The sequence below is a fragment of the Fusarium verticillioides genome, chromosome 9 (assembly GCF_000149555.1).
Source record: "Fusarium verticillioides 7600 chromosome 9, whole genome shotgun sequence".
NCBI lineage: Eukaryota > Fungi > Ascomycota > Sordariomycetes > Hypocreales > Nectriaceae > Fusarium > Fusarium verticillioides.
In genome coordinates, this window is record NC_031683.1 from 215,186 (window position 1) to 230,760 (window position 15,575).

Here is a 15,575-nt window from a genome sequence, read left to right on the forward strand (position 1 = left end):
AGGGCGGGCTACTTTCGAAGTTACACAATGAGAGATTCTCCCAAAACCAGGGTTAGCCCGGTGTAATATCATTGGCTAATTCAGGTTATTCTTTTCAAGCGCCCAGTTGTTTCACAACATTCGCAAGATAATGCCTAACATGGTTACTCAGTGATGTACCCCTTGCTGTATTTTTTCCTCGTTGAACCAGGTAGAGCAAAATCAACTTTTGAACGAATGTCTTACGTCAAATTAAACCAGTTCAATTATGATTCGAACGAGCTCGCTTATCTGTATGCAGTTCCTTCATTTGTCCGGTAGTTGTCATGAAGCCATGCTTTGAGAGGCATAGCGAAACGGTTTGTCGTATAAATACAATGCATCCCCTTGTTTCAGACGACAAGTAGTATAGTATGTTCCGAGTTAGTAAATTATATAGTTAAGAAGCATGGTAAACATAACACATATGTTTCTTGCGTAATCCTTTTAATATAGGTATCTGAAGTGTCGTATGCAGAGAGCCGAGTGGTTATGCGCCTAGCATGGTTCTTTCGACCAACTCCTATGCCCACCTTTCTTGTCGAAACCATAGATTCTTGGCTTCTAGTTTATTTGCGGCCTTTCTTCCAATCATCCCACAGCCCCTCCTTCTCCATAGTAGCTCGAAAGTGCTTTACTATGTAATCACTTGCAGGCTGTCCAGGTGGTATAGTGAAAGTGATCTCATCGGGATTGACTTCAACCTTGATACCCTGTGCTTTCCACTCGTTTGCAAGTTCTTGGACCTTTTCTTGGTCCCCGGCTTCATTACCCTCTCGGGTAAAAATGATCGTCCTAGACAACTCGGGCATTTTAAGGCTACTCTAGTTCGTCTTTGTACGTTGTAAAGCGATCATGTATATTGCTGTGCTTCTAAAAATATTTGGTTTGTGTAGAGTGATCCTGGTGCCTTTTGGACAGGAGAGAAATCTCCAACATATATACCTACACCCAAAGACTATCACTGACGTTTTGCTATGACGAACCGATATTTGCTGGCCGATTAGGAAGTCCTGATACGGAGACCGAGTCCCTGATCAGAGGACGTGTCAGTTCAGGGAGTGACACAATGACTTGCAGGGAAATGTACAGCTTTTCGCATCATCCCTGGCGGAGTGGCAAGATCAATGGCAAACTGAGCTCTTGGGCGCGATTGACGATCAATGGTGATCATAGCATACCTGTCAAACGAGGATAGTGAACAAGTAAAGAACTGTTAAGTACGAAACTTTCTAAGAGATCTTAGATAGGTGTATAGAATATCAGATGTATTGGCTCGCTTTTATTTTATTTAATGAACGTATATTTCGATTTGCAACAGGTCCGATTCTAGGAATGCTCATGGTCATAGTGGTTGTGATTCATATATTTGCAGTCATTCGACTCTAGCCCTCAAGAATCACTGAGTTGTAGCCAGACTATCACTGCTGACTTCGAAAGTCAGTGACTGGATTCATTGATTTGGCTCCGGTTCGCGCCCTGGGCCACAGTGATTATGATTTCTTAAGCCACTCAATCAGGACGACACACGGATATAAATATATCGCTAGCTCAGAGCAACTCTCTCCTCCTGAACCCATCAAACATAAGCGCTTTCACTACTGAAGTATTGACAATAAACAGAATGAGCGCCAATGAGAAAGACCGTACATTTTTTCCTTCGCAAGAAGGACAATGTGACAGGCCCGGAAGCTAGGTTCTCTCTGCCGGAATAAGCTCTCAGCCACAGGTCTCAGTGACAAACCCGGAAGCAAAACTACCAAAGCTCAAAGGGCTCAACGATGACAGGAACTGCGAAATGCACGACGGTGGAGCCATTCTTCAACTAAATAACCGATCTCGATTCAATTCCTTCGGTTGTATGGCAGAAGTGACGGATTTGGTGTCCAAAAGTGGGTTTGGAGAGTGCTGGAGACGTGTGTGAGGCGCGTGATGTGAGCCATCAGCTGCGGGGACTATCAACGAGAGATGGAGGCAATTTCACTACGTGGTGAAACCTGAGGCTACTGGGATAACTGAGGAGGATAAGAAGAAGGCGAGTTCTTGTTAGATTGGATCTGGGCCGGACAGTAATGCCGGAAGCATCCGCTTTGACAATGAGCGACTGCGGAAATCTCAATACAAGCGGTTTACATGGTCTCACTGCTCTCGAAGCCGATGAACTTGGATTCAGTTTATTATCTGACTCTCATGTCACTGCTCTCCACCTGATGAGTTAATAGTTACCGGCCCATGAGAGTCATTGCGGTTTAGCTCAGTGACCAAGGTAAAGCACTCTGCGCAAGTCCCTGAGCAGAGGTAAATACTCACACCCAATTGGCTCTCTGATAGTTCTCTTTACGAAACAAGCTACTCCGCTAATCACTGCACTGCTGTACAATGATAATCCGACTGCAAACACGTATGCCACCACAGTGGAGAGCTCAACAGAAACAGCGATGCCTGGGTTCACAACGAGACCCCAGCTCACAGGAAGCACGGTACATCTGGCCATTATGGAAAACTTGGCGAAGTTGGATGATAATATCACACTCGAATTCCTTGCGAGGAACATGGTAGTAGGCCGGGATGGATACAACATGACTGTCAGGGGGGAAAGGAGTCGAGGAAGGATTAGAAGGTCCAACAAAGTTGAATCCCATCTCCCCTAAATCAATGTTGTTCGCCAATAGTAATGCGCAGCGTTGAGGCAAAGAGCTCAAACCGCTCACGTACCACTACTAGCCGCTGCTCATCACAGGTGCATAGTGAGCCATGCCAGTGTCTCACTAATATCTTCCCTATATCCGTGAATGATATTCGCTTTTCACACAAGCACCACTGCAAGTTAGTGCCAGTGACAATGTTATCTCCGTAGAAGAGCCAAGGTTTAGGTATGAAAATCATCAATCTGCAGCCAGCCTTTAATCTCAACCTTTGCTCATCTACTTTTTATTACATGAATCTCGACAACTCTTGGTACAAATACAAAGAAGTCACCACAGATCAAACTTCACAATGTCGAAGAAGGAGCCGAAAGGGGTTGCAGTCACCAAGTTCACCAGAATCAGAAGTACACCTGGCAATGAGCAGAAACTTCAGGAGCTTGCCAGAGAGTATGGAGATCATGGCGCCCACATCGTCATTACTGCTGTCACAATGAGTGTTGGACTACCAGCGAGGGGGAAGTTCCGACTTGGGGGCGAATATACAATCAAGAAGTTTTTGAAGCAGATGAAAGATCGAGGGTTGATGGATGATTGGCATGTGGATGGCTGATGACACTTTTATTGTGGTTAATCTTTTATATAGCATGGAGATGGCGGGGTGAAGAGCGAATCAGATCCTGGAATCTAAAATTGAAACTGCCTGACTGCTTCTTCACACACTAGTTTCAGGGGACTTGGTTTGACTCCATGGACGCTCTTATGAGGTGGGTGTTCATATCGATGCATTCATCATTCAATATTACCTGAATGCTATCTATAATCTCAGTAATTTGTGATATCGATGTTACTTTATTAAATTTAACCTAAGATTATGCCTTTTATCTTTTCCTTTATTCCCACTTAGATCTGTTCTGCTCGACAAACTCCTTCCAAGTGACAGGCTTCTCATCGAGAAGATCCAAGCTCTCCTTGAGATCAGCATCGCCGTAGTATCCAGGGTCCTCCAAGAGCATCATGTTCTCAGTCAGCTCCTTTGCGACTGGGGCAGGGAGGAAAGACTCATAGACATCGGCGGGGACTTGATTGAAGGTGGCGGGCTTTCCGATGACTTCGCTGAACTCTGAGACGATTCTGTTGGGAGAGTAGTAGTCGGTAGCAGCGAAGATGCGCTTGTTGATGGTTCCGGGGAAGTTCTTGATTGCGGCCTTGACGAACTTGCCTGGGGAGAGTTAGCAGTAGTCCATGTGGCTGTATATGATGGACTTACCCATGTCGGCGTTGACGTCAAAGAGAGGAACCTTGGCCTTATCACCATCGGCAGGGAGGGCCCAACCATAGCTACCGTCTTCATTCTTGCGAATCGAAGTGAAGAGGTTGGAAGCAAAGAAGCCAGGAAGAACAAAAGTGGCAGGTACATTGATCTGTCGGATGTACTCCTCAATCTCGGCCTTGCCCTCAAAATGCTTGATGTGAGTAAGACGACCGTTGCTAATCTTGTTGGTGTCAAGAAGAGACGAGAAGATGAGTTGTTTGACGCCAGCAGTCTTGCAAGCGTCGGCGACAGCCTTTCCCTGAGCGATCTCTCCATTGCCACTGTTAGTCTCCCAGTAGTTTGTGACGAGGAAGACAGTGTGAGCGTCCTTGACAGCTGGAGCGACTTGCTCAGCGGTGTTCATGTCGGCCTGTAGAGTAAAGTCAGATTTGTGTTTTTTTGGTGGAGAAGGAAGGCGATTTAACTCACAGCAACGACTTCAACGCCCTTTGAGGAGAGGGCTCGAGCAGCTGGCTTGGAGACATCGCGGGTGATGCCACGAATCTTGAACTCCTTGGAGAGAGCGGGGTCGTTGAGGATGGCACGAACGACAGAGCCGCCCTGGTTGCCAGTGGCGCCGAAAACGGTCAGAATCTTGGACATTTTGAGTTATTTGTTATTGGTGAGTGTGAAAGAGTATGTTGATTGGGTGAATGGATTGAGAGTGAGTTGATAATGAGACTGTCATTGAAGACGAGGAGTTGTCTTTATAGATCCATGACACAGCCGTGATGGTGTATCCAGCCCAGCCACAGAGCTGCATAATGGCACAGCAATCCTTAGCAATCGAACCTTGTCCACTAGCAGAGATGAATAAGGTGCCAGACGCAACCTCATACAGCAGCGGAGTCCGTGGCCATGATTGGTATAATCATTGAGTAAGCCGTATACCAGAGTCGGAATGTCGGGTAACGCCAAGACATCGAGATGCAGCCCTAACTGAACAGAGAGATCACGATTGGTGAGATTAATTGTTAGTGATGGGGAAATATGGAGATGGACAATGACAAAGCGAGAGTCGTGCAGTAGTGGGGATGCACTAAGATTAGTAACACTTGAAAAGCCCTTCTCCCTTTTAACGCGCGGGGCTCGGGAAACGATGCGAATACCGGGCGGGAAATGCAGACTTTGGATCTGTAATTCGGATATTTCAAGAATGCCAATGCCGACTTGTCCTTTTTTTCGTCGAGGTCAACAATGATTCACGCGCGGGGCTAATCGCGCACTGGTCAACGCGCAGATCGATACGAGGAACGATGATCACGTGGTGATAAGAAGCTCAGGTCACGTGTGCTCATCTCATTATGCATCAGCTCTCACCAAAGCTTTCAGGCAGGGCGAGGGCGCGTCAACGCTCACCTCCCTCACTCAAATCACGCGCGCAACAACTCAAAAATGGCCGAATCTCACTCCGACCTGAGCGAAAATGAGATTCTTAACGAGCGCTCTCAAGAAGAATCCAGCGAAAATGAATCCGGCGCTGAAGCCTCCGAGTCCGACGACGATGATTCCGACGGCGGAGGCTTGCTAGATACCATGGCCGCTGACGGCAGCGACGAAGAATCCAGCGATGATGAAGATGACGACATATATCACCGCGAAAACCTCACCCAGGATCCGTATCTCGACTCGTTCCCCCAGTTTGGTCGCCTTCCTAGTGAGTTGCGCAACACCATCTGGGAGCTGTTCTGTCCGGAACTTTGCGCTCGCCATCGCGTGCTTGACTTTCAGATCTCGTACGGAACAGCCCTGCATCCCGACGCGGCGAGTTCTTTTGTTTGGACTGTGCGCGACGGTATTGCGCTTGGTGATCAGACAAAGAACCTCCGCGCGGTGTTTGCTGTTCACAAGGAGTCGCGCGCTCTAGCCACCAATGCCTTTCCTGATTCTCTGAGCATCGATGCTGGGTCTGGAGACGCCACTGTTCGCTTCAACCGAAATTCTGATGTTGTTCTGATGAATGGCCTCAGCTGTCCACCGGGCAGGATGGTGTTTCACCTGCCAGGTTTCGCTAGCGAGGTCAAAAACTTTGCGCTTGGCGGGCCTAACATCCTTGATGACCTGAGCGGTCCCGACGTACCAGCGCTCTTGAGGCAGTTCACCCAGCTGGAGTGCTTCTACGTGAACATCTCGAGTACGGATTGCCAAAAGTCGACTTTGGGCTGGTGCACATCCGATCTCATCAACCGGTATCAAACGCAAACATACGAGAAACAGCCTGGTCTCGGAGAAGACCTGCAGTTCTTGTGGTGCTGGCCTGATTTGCAGCGACATCCCGACTTTGCGAGATTCCAGATCGACAGGGATACTTGGGATAATTTGCCTGATCCTCTTGGCAGCGAGTTGGAGCAACGAGGTCTCAAGGCATGGCCTATGGTTGCTTTTGAGTACGAGCGCGGACTTCGACGGTTTGAGTTGCTGCAGACACTTGGGCCGGACCTCGGCGACGATACTTCGGATGAAGATGATGACGACGACGATGATGATGGCAACAATGGACCTGATCTCGATGAGTATGAAAGCGATGGTATTGACGACGATGAGATTGTCGAGACGTACGACCCCTCAGACGAAGAGGGCATCTCATTAGCCAGCGGCTCCCCTCCGCCCGCCCCCCAAGAAATCTCCGACGATGAGGATGACGACGGCGCCGGCGCAAACTTTTCAAGTCCTGAACCCGAGGAAGAAGCAGCGCCTGTACAGCGCGGACGCAAACGACGAGTAGTTTCCGATTCTGACGATGAAGACGAGGAGGACGTCGAACCTACAGCGAAGCGCGCGAGGACACGAGTTGTTGAATCTGACGACGAAGACGATGAGCCAGAGGTGCAGCCAGAGCAAACACGACAGCACTCCAGGGCGATCATGTCAGATGATGAGGATGAAGACGAAGGCGGCGTGTCCAAAGAGCCCCACGCAAGCGAGTCCTCCAGCGAAGAAAGCGAAAAAGAAAGTGACGAGTCAGAAGACGAAGACGCACCGCCCAAGAAATTATCTCTCGCTGAGAGACTCCGTCTTCATCGACAAGAAAACCCAGTTGACGATGATTCAGATGCAAGCAGCAGGACTGCAGACGAGGAGAGCGAAGAAGAGCGGAATCCTTTCACGATGGGCATGGCGGATGAGTCAGATGGAGAAGGTGAGGATGGCTATGATGAAGATGACTATTAATTCCATACCATTCTCTCATGTTTGAGTATCCGTAAATTTTTAATAATAGAGAAACAATCCCAGCGATGGATCAAACAGTCTTCCCAGCAGCGAGCAGCTCAACAAACTGCTCTATCCTCTTCCTCCTCGTCTCCGGCCTCTTCGCCGTTTCCAACCTCCATAAAAAACTATATCTCTTCGTCTTACCCAACCCCGTCCAAAACTCCCCCGCCGCTTCATTCCCCTCTATCGCATTTTCAAAATCCTCTGGCACAGTTACATTACTCGACGATGAATACGCCCTCTCCCAGCGCCCATCCTCCCTCGCGGCATCAACCTCCGCCTGCCCCGCAGGTTTCATGCGACCCGCGGCTATCAAAACCGCGACTTTGTCAACATTACGCTGGGACCAGAGACTTTTCTTCCGACGGGGCGTGAAGCGCTGTATGAAATACGTGGCGTCGAGGGATTTGCGCTGGCCGTCGATCCAGCCGTAGCAGAGGGCTGTGTCGAGGGCTTGGTCGTATGTTATTGAGGGGATGGGGGCGTTCTTTTTTGCGATTTTGAGCCAGAGGCCGGTTTGGTTGGTGGAGTGGTTTTGGGAGAGGTAGGATTCGAATGAGGACGGGGTTGGGAAGAGTTTGGTTTCTGGGGTGGTTGCAGGGGAGGGTGTAGGTGTTTGAGGTGGGGGTTGGAGACGGGTTAGTCTTTTGGCGGTTGATCTTGTTGTTCGTGACATTTTCTGTATTTGTCAGAGCATGATGTTCACGGTTGAGGTTGCGTTGAGGCTGACAGACACAAGGAGATCACAGAAGGATCACGCTAAGCCAGATCCAATCATTGAACGCCCAACATCTTCAATTCATTTTTCTCTAATCCGTGACGATTCTTGAAAAGCCAAAATATTACATGCACCAATTAATTATGACAGTTTGACTCATCTTGCTCCAGCTACATCCCAAAAGGATGTAATTCAGAAATGTGTAGGGTAGCCCAAGACGCGTCAACGTCTCGGAGAGAACAGCGATTCCACCGCACGTGATGGGTAAAGCTTCGCAATAAGCCCTTGAGTGGTGGATACCCAGGGAGAAAGTCTGGATTACAATGTCGCAGCATCTTTTCAGTCTCATACAAATTGTTTGAAAACGATGCCGGTGGCAAAGAGACCATGTCTTCAATGTAAAGGTGAGATCGTCGCGTCGGTGGCTGGATGCGGGGTGCTGACCGTGCCTCAGAAAAACATGTCAAATGTAGGCGAATTCAATGAACCGAGCAGACATGGATGATGTCTGATTGATTACAGGCGATGAAAGGCAGCCTAGATGCCACCGATGTATTATCAAGAACTTACCTTGTGCTCGACCTCCCAAGAAAACTGTCTTTCGAAATGCATCGACTGGACCTTTGACGAATCAGACTTGGGTCAACAGTGAGATAAGAGACTGTAAGTCACTGACAAAAGATACTATCGCACTCAAGAAAGGCATTAATCATTCAACAGTCAATGCCAATCCGCAAAGTGTACTAGAAGGAGGTGCAGGTGCATCTGCATCTTCGACAGCCCCAGCAGATTTCAACGCCTCTACAGAGACAACTTACAATGAAAACCCAAGAAGCAACCCAGTATTCCAAGTGGCAAACACATCAGCTGGAAACTCACCTAGCTACCCTTCTTCGCCATGGCCGCAGGCGACAGGTCGATCACCCACGGACCTGCCCAGCACCTCGAGCGCATACACCGTAACCCACGACCATTCATCTCCGTATGGTCCACCGCAAGATCATGTTCCTTCTCCGCGATCACACCAGCCGTACAACTCAGGAGAAGTAATTAAATTTCCACTCGAGGATCCGCAAGAGGCGTGTTTACTTCGATACTTTGTTGAAGAGCTGTCACATTGGGTACCGATCTTCCATTTATAGCTGATGATAAATGCTAACGTGAGCAGCTTGATCTGTGCGATGAGAGACGGCACTTTCAACTCGTTGTACCCCTCCGCGCTCGACACCATCCACCACTTCTCTACGCCATATTCGCCCTCTCAGCGCGCCATCTAAGCCGTCTGCCGAAATACAAAACACCACAGGGAATTCTCTACCAGGGCCAATTGCTACCCAAACTCACACCCCACGACGCAGTAGAATACACGTTGAAGTGCATCCCCGCTCTACGAGACTTTCACCTCATCCAAGACGACGAAAAGCTCGAGAGTATAATCGCCACAGCTGGTAAGACCCCCACCAAGCAGAGTAGGAATAGCTCAGACTGAAAGGTTGCAGTTATTCTCCGGCAGTTGGAAGAGATCGACGACGAGGAAGATCAAGAGCAGGAGCGGAACCAAAGGCGGAACGCGAAGCCTCAGGTTAATTTCCTAGCTATCATAGACGCTGTGCTGAGAAGTCCACCGTCGCGGACCCTCTTTGGCCGCCGATCACTTATCCAAGCGGCGTATTGGATGGCCGTTCGCCAGGAGCTGTACCACTCATTTACAAAGCGCCATCCGCCAAAGATGGTGCTAGATCCAGAGTATGGAAACGGTGCATCAAAGGCGAATAAGATTGTTCTTCACACGGCGCAGGTTGCGAAATGGCGATGGGCTGATGGCTCCGAACAAGAATGGCGTATGTGCTACCTACCCATTGATTAAGTGGTGGTGAGACTAACGGGTTCAGTGCGACTTCAGAAGCAGGGCGAGGTTCTGGAGGATGAAGCAAGGAGGGAGTATCAGCCATTCTATGTGCGACCAGCTGACAGGTCGAACGGGGAGATATTCCCGATAATCTGGTACTCGTCCGCGCTGGAGGTGACAACCATGCAGCTCAGCATCATAGCGAAGATGGTGCTAATGGCAGAGAACCCCTTCCTCGGGTAGGTCAAGTCAATTTAATTTACTTTGGGTGATCCACTGACGTCAAATCAGGGGAAATTCATCGACACGTGCGCAGTGGAGAGAAATCGAAAATCAGGTACGGCAGATGATACTTGATCTGTGTGGCATAAGTCTCTGCCATCCGGGATGTCCACCGGCTCTCGTGCACGCTGCGTTTGGGATGGAGTTGTACGGCGACTTTTTCACGGATCTGTATGAGAGGAGGGCGCTGAGGGGCGTAGTCGATAAGTTTCGAGATGCGAGGGCGTGGCCTGTCCAGAACCTGTCCAAGATGTTTGAATGAGCGAGCACAGGATTACTATTCACACGTTGGTATCGGCATTTATTCCTTGGCGACGGCACTAATATCGCATCAATGAAACCCTTCAGGCGCGGAACTGATTTCTCCCGCGACGGCGTAAATTGAACTGAATTGAAGTGAGCACTGTATTTTTTTCATTATTATTACCGCTGCTGAACCCGCCAAGTCGCACCGATATGTTTCGGCACTGAAAGTGCAGATCTTTTCCACTGCTGAAGTGGATTGTTTTAATGGGCCGCCCCTTGACCAGCTGGGCTGGTGCAGGGATAGAGGGTCGTAGTCGGTTAAGATCGTGTCAGAAGTGACAAAAGAGTGGAGATGTTGTGATCTTCGGAGGATTTGTTCAAGATCCTTGTTTGTGTTCGTTTGTTCTCACCAACAGGCAAATTGATTGGGATATGGTGAGAGTTAACAGTAGGTAGTGTCACGGCTGAAGAGCAAACATGGCGGACTCGGTGGTTTTACTGGTGCGAGGTGCGATGCAGTGCAATCACTGGAAATCCCCGTCATTTGTCCAGCCAGTGCCGATCTCCCCCCACAGCGCAATCTCCTGGCAGCTCACAAGGTGTCGAGAGCGGGACGGCATCTACGGGATATCGAGAGCTAGCTGTGCCACTCAAACCAGGACAATTGAAGTAAAGTCTCCTCTTGCCACGCGATACTGCCTCAAAACCTGTGCTCACAAAACACCGAGTCTCGTTGCATAATTATCTCGTGGTTCGGTGACGGTTATCTGCACTATTACGGAGTTGGCTGAGGTGGAGAGGCAGAACCCAATGCACCGGTAGACGATGCATCGTCGCTTATGACGACGAGATTGGGCTGATCATTTCTTTTTTGATGCCCAGCCTGAGCCGTCATTTTACCTTGACAGTGCAGGGAGGGCCCGCGATTGCATCTTGCTCGGGGATTGAGATCTACAACCGATCAGATTTGAGGCCTCACTCACCCTTTGTCTGGAGTGACGGTCTACCCTCTCAGAGCGTCCTGCGCTTTTCTTGGCTGAGCGCTAAATGTGCGCCTCTGGCAGTAATGTCACGTATTATAAACGGTTGGACGGAAGTCACCGTGTGCGTGTCTCGCAATTGAGGGCTGGCTTGACTAACTTAGCCTCCACCGACGATGTAGCCAACCCAAACCAGTTGATGCAACGCAATGTGATGACAGGCTGCGAGGTGACGGTGATGTGATGGCACTGAAGATCGACTTTCAGCTCTTCGTTTATCGCGCTCGAGTGGGGGTGACGTGAAGCCGGGGGATAACTCCCTGATTCCAATGCAACATCATCACGCAAGAAATCCTCTCGTTTCTTTTGTCCACGGTCAAAAAGTTACAGTGATTGCAGTTTGCGAAAAAAAAAAAAAAAAAAAGAAACTCAGCGCCGTCGTAAACCCAAACGCGAAGCGCCAGGAACACAAACGGTAACTTAAATCACAGTGGATACAGCCCCGGCAGAGCATGCAGCTCACTTACTGTGTCTGTGTCTCCCTACCTCCAGCACATGCTCATCACTGCAAGGGAGCCAGCAGAGCAGCACACAACACCAGACGCAAGGGATGAGAAAAAGACGATAGAAAACGGCGGTGGACGAACTGCCTCCTCCAGCCGTTTTAATTCCGCCCGCCTCCGCGATACATGACAAACGCATCGCAGCCGTTGCATGATGCGGCCGTTTGGACGTACAGTACGAGTCCTGGGGGCGCACAAGCTTTTCGTGCTGCGTTTCACTAACAAACTTAACTGGTGCTTCTCTCACTGTGGCGTCAAACTCGGTCTGCAATCATGGAGCACCGAGATGATATCGTGGAAAAGCTGAGAGAGAAATAGACATGTACAGGTGATATCAGTGAGAAAAGAAATGTCACGCTCGTGGCTGAACGGATGCTGAGCGTTGCGATGCAAGGGCGTTTGGATCATCGTCACGGCGCCGACGATGAATCAAAAGCTGGTCACACGGGATGATCCTTGCTATAGTCGTCAATGTCTCAAATCGCCCTTACGCAAAGAAGCAAAAAAGCACTCCAGGACCAATGCATCACAAACGCGTAGCAGGTAGCTTAACAGATCAGAGAGACATCGACCTACGTCGATCTGCAATTTCATCTCGCGAACCGGCCTGTTCACGACCCAAGTACCTATCCCTTAGTTTCTGCCTGTCAGTCTGAGCGAAGTGGACATCCTCTTTTGTCTCTCGTGAATTTTATCCCGAATTGCGGGTTGGATCTCGGCAGGGGAGGGGGCAGCCCTACCCCCAGACGGGCCAAGATCACCAGAGGTCGGGAGCTTAGACGGCACTAACCTGGCTTTCCCGAGCAAGCCCAAGCCCAAGCTCGACTGGCTGGGTGTGCGCAAGGGAGAAGTGACGGGCCATTATCTGGGGGGCGTGTTTCTTTGCTCTCGATCTTCTTCCCATTTTCACACACTCGCTTGCTCCCTCGCTTTTTCACTGCAAGAGATTTCGTTAATCCTTGTTTAGCGTCTGGACGCTTGGGGACTCACACTCGATAAACATATCACTATATATCGTCGTCATCTCCGCTTTGTGCTCTCTTGCTCTCTCGAACCGTTTTTGTGTTGCGTAGACCCGACACATTCCTTTCCAAACCACGTTCCTTACAATAAAAAGATATTTCCCTATACCTTCACTCAATACCTCGACAACATCGACATTACACTTTTTCCTTAACTCGCTGCTACAATGGCCGAAACCGAAAAACCCGAGGCCAGATTCGATGGCCTCGGCATCTTCTGGATCGTCTGGACCTTCATCTGGACATTCATCGTCGCGGGCGGCATGGTCTTCCTCTGGAGACGCCGCGACATGCCCATGCTTCGAATCCGCGACCTCCCGCTTTCCTTCGCCGCTATTATCCTTCTTCACATCTACTGGGGAGCCATCCAGACCGGATACGTGTACTTCCCGCTGTTCACGCCCGAGGGCGAGTTCTGGATCATGAGCTTGTATTTCCCCTTTGGCATCGCCTTGTTCCACGCCTCCAACAGCCGTTTCCTGCATGTCGCGAAGCAGCAGAAGGAACTGTTTGCTTCGGATGAGAAGGCGCCGTCCAAGAGTCGTGTTAGACCTGGGTCGTTGCTTGGTCGCTTTAAGGCGCTTGATTACTCCAAGAAGATTCTCGTTACGGTTGGACTGGGAATGGTGGTCCAGGTATGGAAGATACTTTTACACATATGTACGGTGATGCTAACGCATGCAGTTCATCCTCACCATCATCATGTGGTGCTTATCTAAGAAGTTCCATCCCTCCTGGGGTGTTGCCGGCACGGAAGTCCATCCTGGCTCCGAGGAGTACCGAAAGTCTCAGGTCGGAAAGGGCTGGGAATGGTAAGCATACTCCCCACAATCTGATCTCATCCGCGATATGTTACTGACTCTCTCTTGCAAGGTGGCCCTCTGTATTCTGGCAGTTCCTTTGGGCATGGATCGTCGCCCCTTACATCCTCTGGCAGGCCCGTGGTGTCAACGACACGCAGGGATGGAGAGTCCAAACCGTCGCATGCTGCATTGCTAAGTAAGTCATCCCTTGATCAGGGCCAACACGCAGATACTGACCGAGACACTCAGCCTCCATGCCACTCCTATGTGGCTCATCGCCTTGTATGTTCCTGCCATGGCGCCCGTCAATTACTACTGGATTCCTCCTCAATGGTAAGCCACCTACCTCAGCAAGGCCTCCCTATTAAGAAACATCCCTGCTCACTGTCGCACAATAGGCTCGCAATCTCCATCATGGCCATTGAGATCTTTACCATCTTCTGGCCCTGCTGGGAAGTCATCCAGCACCAGAACCTCCGCCAAGAGACCCTCGACTCCATCGCTCAATGGCAGCTCAACAAAAACGCGGCGACGAATGGTGCTCGATCTGTCGCTACTGGTTCTACTACTGTTGCCCCCTCCGCTCTGACGTCCTGGTCCAAGGACGGTTCTGTCAAGAGCAGCGCCTCTGGTGAGAGTATCCTCACCATGGAAGCTCTTGAGTATGTTCTCGAGCGTAACCCCGAACCTCTTCAGCAGTTCTCAGCCCTTCGTGACTTCTCTGGTGAAAACATTGCTTTTCTACGAGCTGTCGCTGAGTGGAAGTCTTCATTGCCACCTGCTGTGCGCGACCCCGAGAAGATCAAGGAACCGGCGGTGCAAGAACTCGTCCGCGAGAGATTTAACAGCGCTCTTCGCATTTACACCGGCTTCGTCAGCTCCCGCGACGCAGAATTCCAGATCAACCTCTCATCGCAACAACAAAAAATTCTAGAGGGTGTCTTTGAGAGTTCCGCGCGCATCCTCTACGGCGACAAGAAGCAGGTTGACCCAGCGTTGCCATTCGAGACATTCCAGATGGTAACAACGCCCACCAAAGTCAAGTCCTCAGCTGCATCATCACACGGTTCCGAGACAGGTATCATGGCAGCTGACTCTGTCGCTGACACTGGATACATGAGCGACAAGGCTATGTACTGGGGTGATATCCCCGAGGGCTTTGATGCGACTATTTTCGACGACTCGGAGAAGCACATCAAGTATCTTGTGCTTACCAACACTTGGCCCAAGTTTGTCAAGGACCGACGATGCTCAATTGACTCCAATGATACCCTCGAGGCAGGAAACGGAATCCCCATGGCTAAATGATTTACCTGGGTGATCTAACCTGAATTTACGGATTTATTTACGGGATGGGAGTTTGGTGGTGATTTACAAGTGATTCCCTCTTTTATCTTCACTTTTTTACCGGGAAGGCTTCTTGGATACCTACTCTATGTATTTATTAATGAAAAAACACGCGACTGCATCGCCAGTCATTCTTCTCCTTGCTCACCTTCTTCTCTGACTCAGTGAATTAAAGTAAACGTGTTCATCTGCCGTAGCTTCAATCCAAGGAATGGCATTTACCGGCTCCTCCCGCCCGTGCCCGTGAAGAAAAAAAAGCCACAGCGGGCTAAACTACAGGGCATCTGGCCCTAATTCCAGGCTGGATTAGTGAACGATCTAGCCTGCGGTCTCGTCTGTCGCAGCCTACGTGGCGTCGATATCCCCTGGTCTCCTGCAGGTCGTATCACAATCATCGTAAGATGTTAATTACAAGCCGTGTCGAATCTCGCGCATTTGTCCTTGCAAGAGTCTGAGCTCAGAAAAGTTAATCCAAGCCCACCTGCATAAGCGTCAGGGGTTTGCGCGTCAGCTTTGACATGGACCTCTAGCGTTATGAAGATCTTCATGGAGACCAATTATCCACTTCCACTGA

At 49.8% G+C, this 15,575-nt stretch overlaps 7 protein-coding genes across 7 annotated transcripts; 4 read left to right on the forward strand and 3 right to left on the reverse strand.

Moving 5' to 3' along the window:
* Positions 1-587: 587 nt before the first annotated feature.
* Positions 588-830, reverse strand: FVEG_16953 (hypothetical protein; the record flags this gene model as incomplete). Its single annotated transcript, XM_018906189.1, has 1 exon — positions 588-830. The coding sequence occupies one exon, from the start codon at positions 828-830 to the stop codon at positions 588-590; it is 243 nt and encodes an 80-aa protein (XP_018758441.1).
* A 2,185-nt stretch (positions 831-3,015) lies between these two features.
* Positions 3,016-3,276, forward strand: FVEG_16954 (hypothetical protein; the record flags this gene model as incomplete). Its single annotated transcript, XM_018906190.1, has 1 exon — positions 3,016-3,276. The coding sequence occupies one exon, from the start codon at positions 3,016-3,018 to the stop codon at positions 3,274-3,276; it is 261 nt and encodes an 86-aa protein (XP_018758442.1).
* A 220-nt stretch (positions 3,277-3,496) lies between these two features.
* Positions 3,497-4,784, reverse strand: FVEG_11038 (hypothetical protein). Its single transcript, XM_018900201.1, has 3 exons — positions 4,408-4,784; positions 3,934-4,348; positions 3,497-3,885 (listed from the first exon to the last, which is right to left on the reverse strand). Exons 1-3 carry the CDS (start codon positions 4,579-4,581, stop codon positions 3,557-3,559), a joined length of 918 nt encoding a protein of 305 aa, XP_018758443.1. The 5' UTR covers positions 4,582-4,784; the 3' UTR covers positions 3,497-3,556.
* Positions 4,785-5,258: 474 nt separating this feature from the next.
* On the forward strand, positions 5,259-8,009 carry FVEG_11039 (hypothetical protein). The gene has a single exon (XM_018900202.1). The coding sequence runs from the start codon at positions 5,374-5,376 to the stop codon at positions 7,147-7,149; it is 1,776 nt and encodes a 591-aa protein (XP_018758444.1). The 5' UTR covers positions 5,259-5,373; the 3' UTR covers positions 7,150-8,009.
* On the reverse strand, positions 7,090-8,110 carry FVEG_16955 (hypothetical protein). The gene has a single exon (XM_018906191.1). It carries the CDS (start codon positions 7,865-7,867, stop codon positions 7,220-7,222), a length of 648 nt encoding a protein of 215 aa, XP_018758445.1. The 5' UTR covers positions 7,868-8,110; the 3' UTR covers positions 7,090-7,219.
* Positions 8,111-8,807: 697 nt separating this feature from the next.
* FVEG_11040 (hypothetical protein) lies at positions 8,808-10,302 on the forward strand (the record flags this gene model as incomplete). Its single annotated transcript, XM_018900203.1, has 5 exons — positions 8,808-8,891; positions 9,078-9,357; positions 9,409-9,750; positions 9,802-9,997; positions 10,050-10,302. 5 exons carry the CDS (start codon positions 8,808-8,810, stop codon positions 10,300-10,302), a joined length of 1,155 nt encoding a protein of 384 aa, XP_018758446.1.
* Positions 10,303-11,672: 1,370 nt separating this feature from the next.
* On the forward strand, positions 11,673-15,210 carry FVEG_11041 (hypothetical protein). The gene is made up of 5 exons (XM_018900204.1): positions 11,673-13,486; positions 13,536-13,663; positions 13,725-13,850; positions 13,904-13,987; positions 14,053-15,210. The coding sequence occupies exons 1-5, from the start codon at positions 13,019-13,021 to the stop codon at positions 14,960-14,962; spliced, it is 1,716 nt and encodes a 571-aa protein (XP_018758447.1). The 5' UTR covers positions 11,673-13,018; the 3' UTR covers positions 14,963-15,210.
* The last annotated feature ends 365 nt before the right edge of the window (positions 15,211-15,575 follow it).

What these genes read in the sequence shown, in the direction of transcription:
- FVEG_11041 (XM_018900204.1), top strand. Translation starts at nt 13,019, where the DNA reads ATGGCCGAAACCGAAAAACCCGAGGCCAGATTCGATGGCCTCGGCATC. An exon ending in GACTGGGAATGGTGGTCCAG is followed by an intron (nt 13,487 to 13,535) that starts GTATGGAAGATA and finishes TAACGCATGCAG; the next exon opens with TTCATCCTCACCATCATCAT. An exon ending in TACTGGATTCCTCCTCAATG is followed by an intron (nt 13,988 to 14,052) that starts GTAAGCCACCTA and finishes GTCGCACAATAG; the next exon opens with GCTCGCAATCTCCATCATGG.
- FVEG_11038 (XM_018900201.1), bottom strand. Translation starts at nt 4,581, where the DNA reads ATGTCCAAGATTCTGACCGTTTTCGGCGCCACTGGCAACCAGGGCGGC. An exon ending in AGGGCGTTGAAGTCGTTGCT is followed by an intron (nt 4,349 to 4,407) that starts GTGAGTTAAATC and finishes TTTACTCTACAG; the next exon opens with GCCGACATGAACACCGCTGA. An exon ending in TGACGTCAACGCCGACATGG is followed by an intron (nt 3,886 to 3,933) that starts GTAAGTCCATCA and finishes AACTCTCCCCAG; the next exon opens with GCAAGTTCGTCAAGGCCGCA.
- FVEG_16955 (XM_018906191.1), bottom strand. Translation starts at nt 7,867, where the DNA reads ATGTCACGAACAACAAGATCAACCGCCAAAAGACTAACCCGTCTCCAA.
- FVEG_11039 (XM_018900202.1), top strand. Translation starts at nt 5,374, where the DNA reads ATGGCCGAATCTCACTCCGACCTGAGCGAAAATGAGATTCTTAACGAG.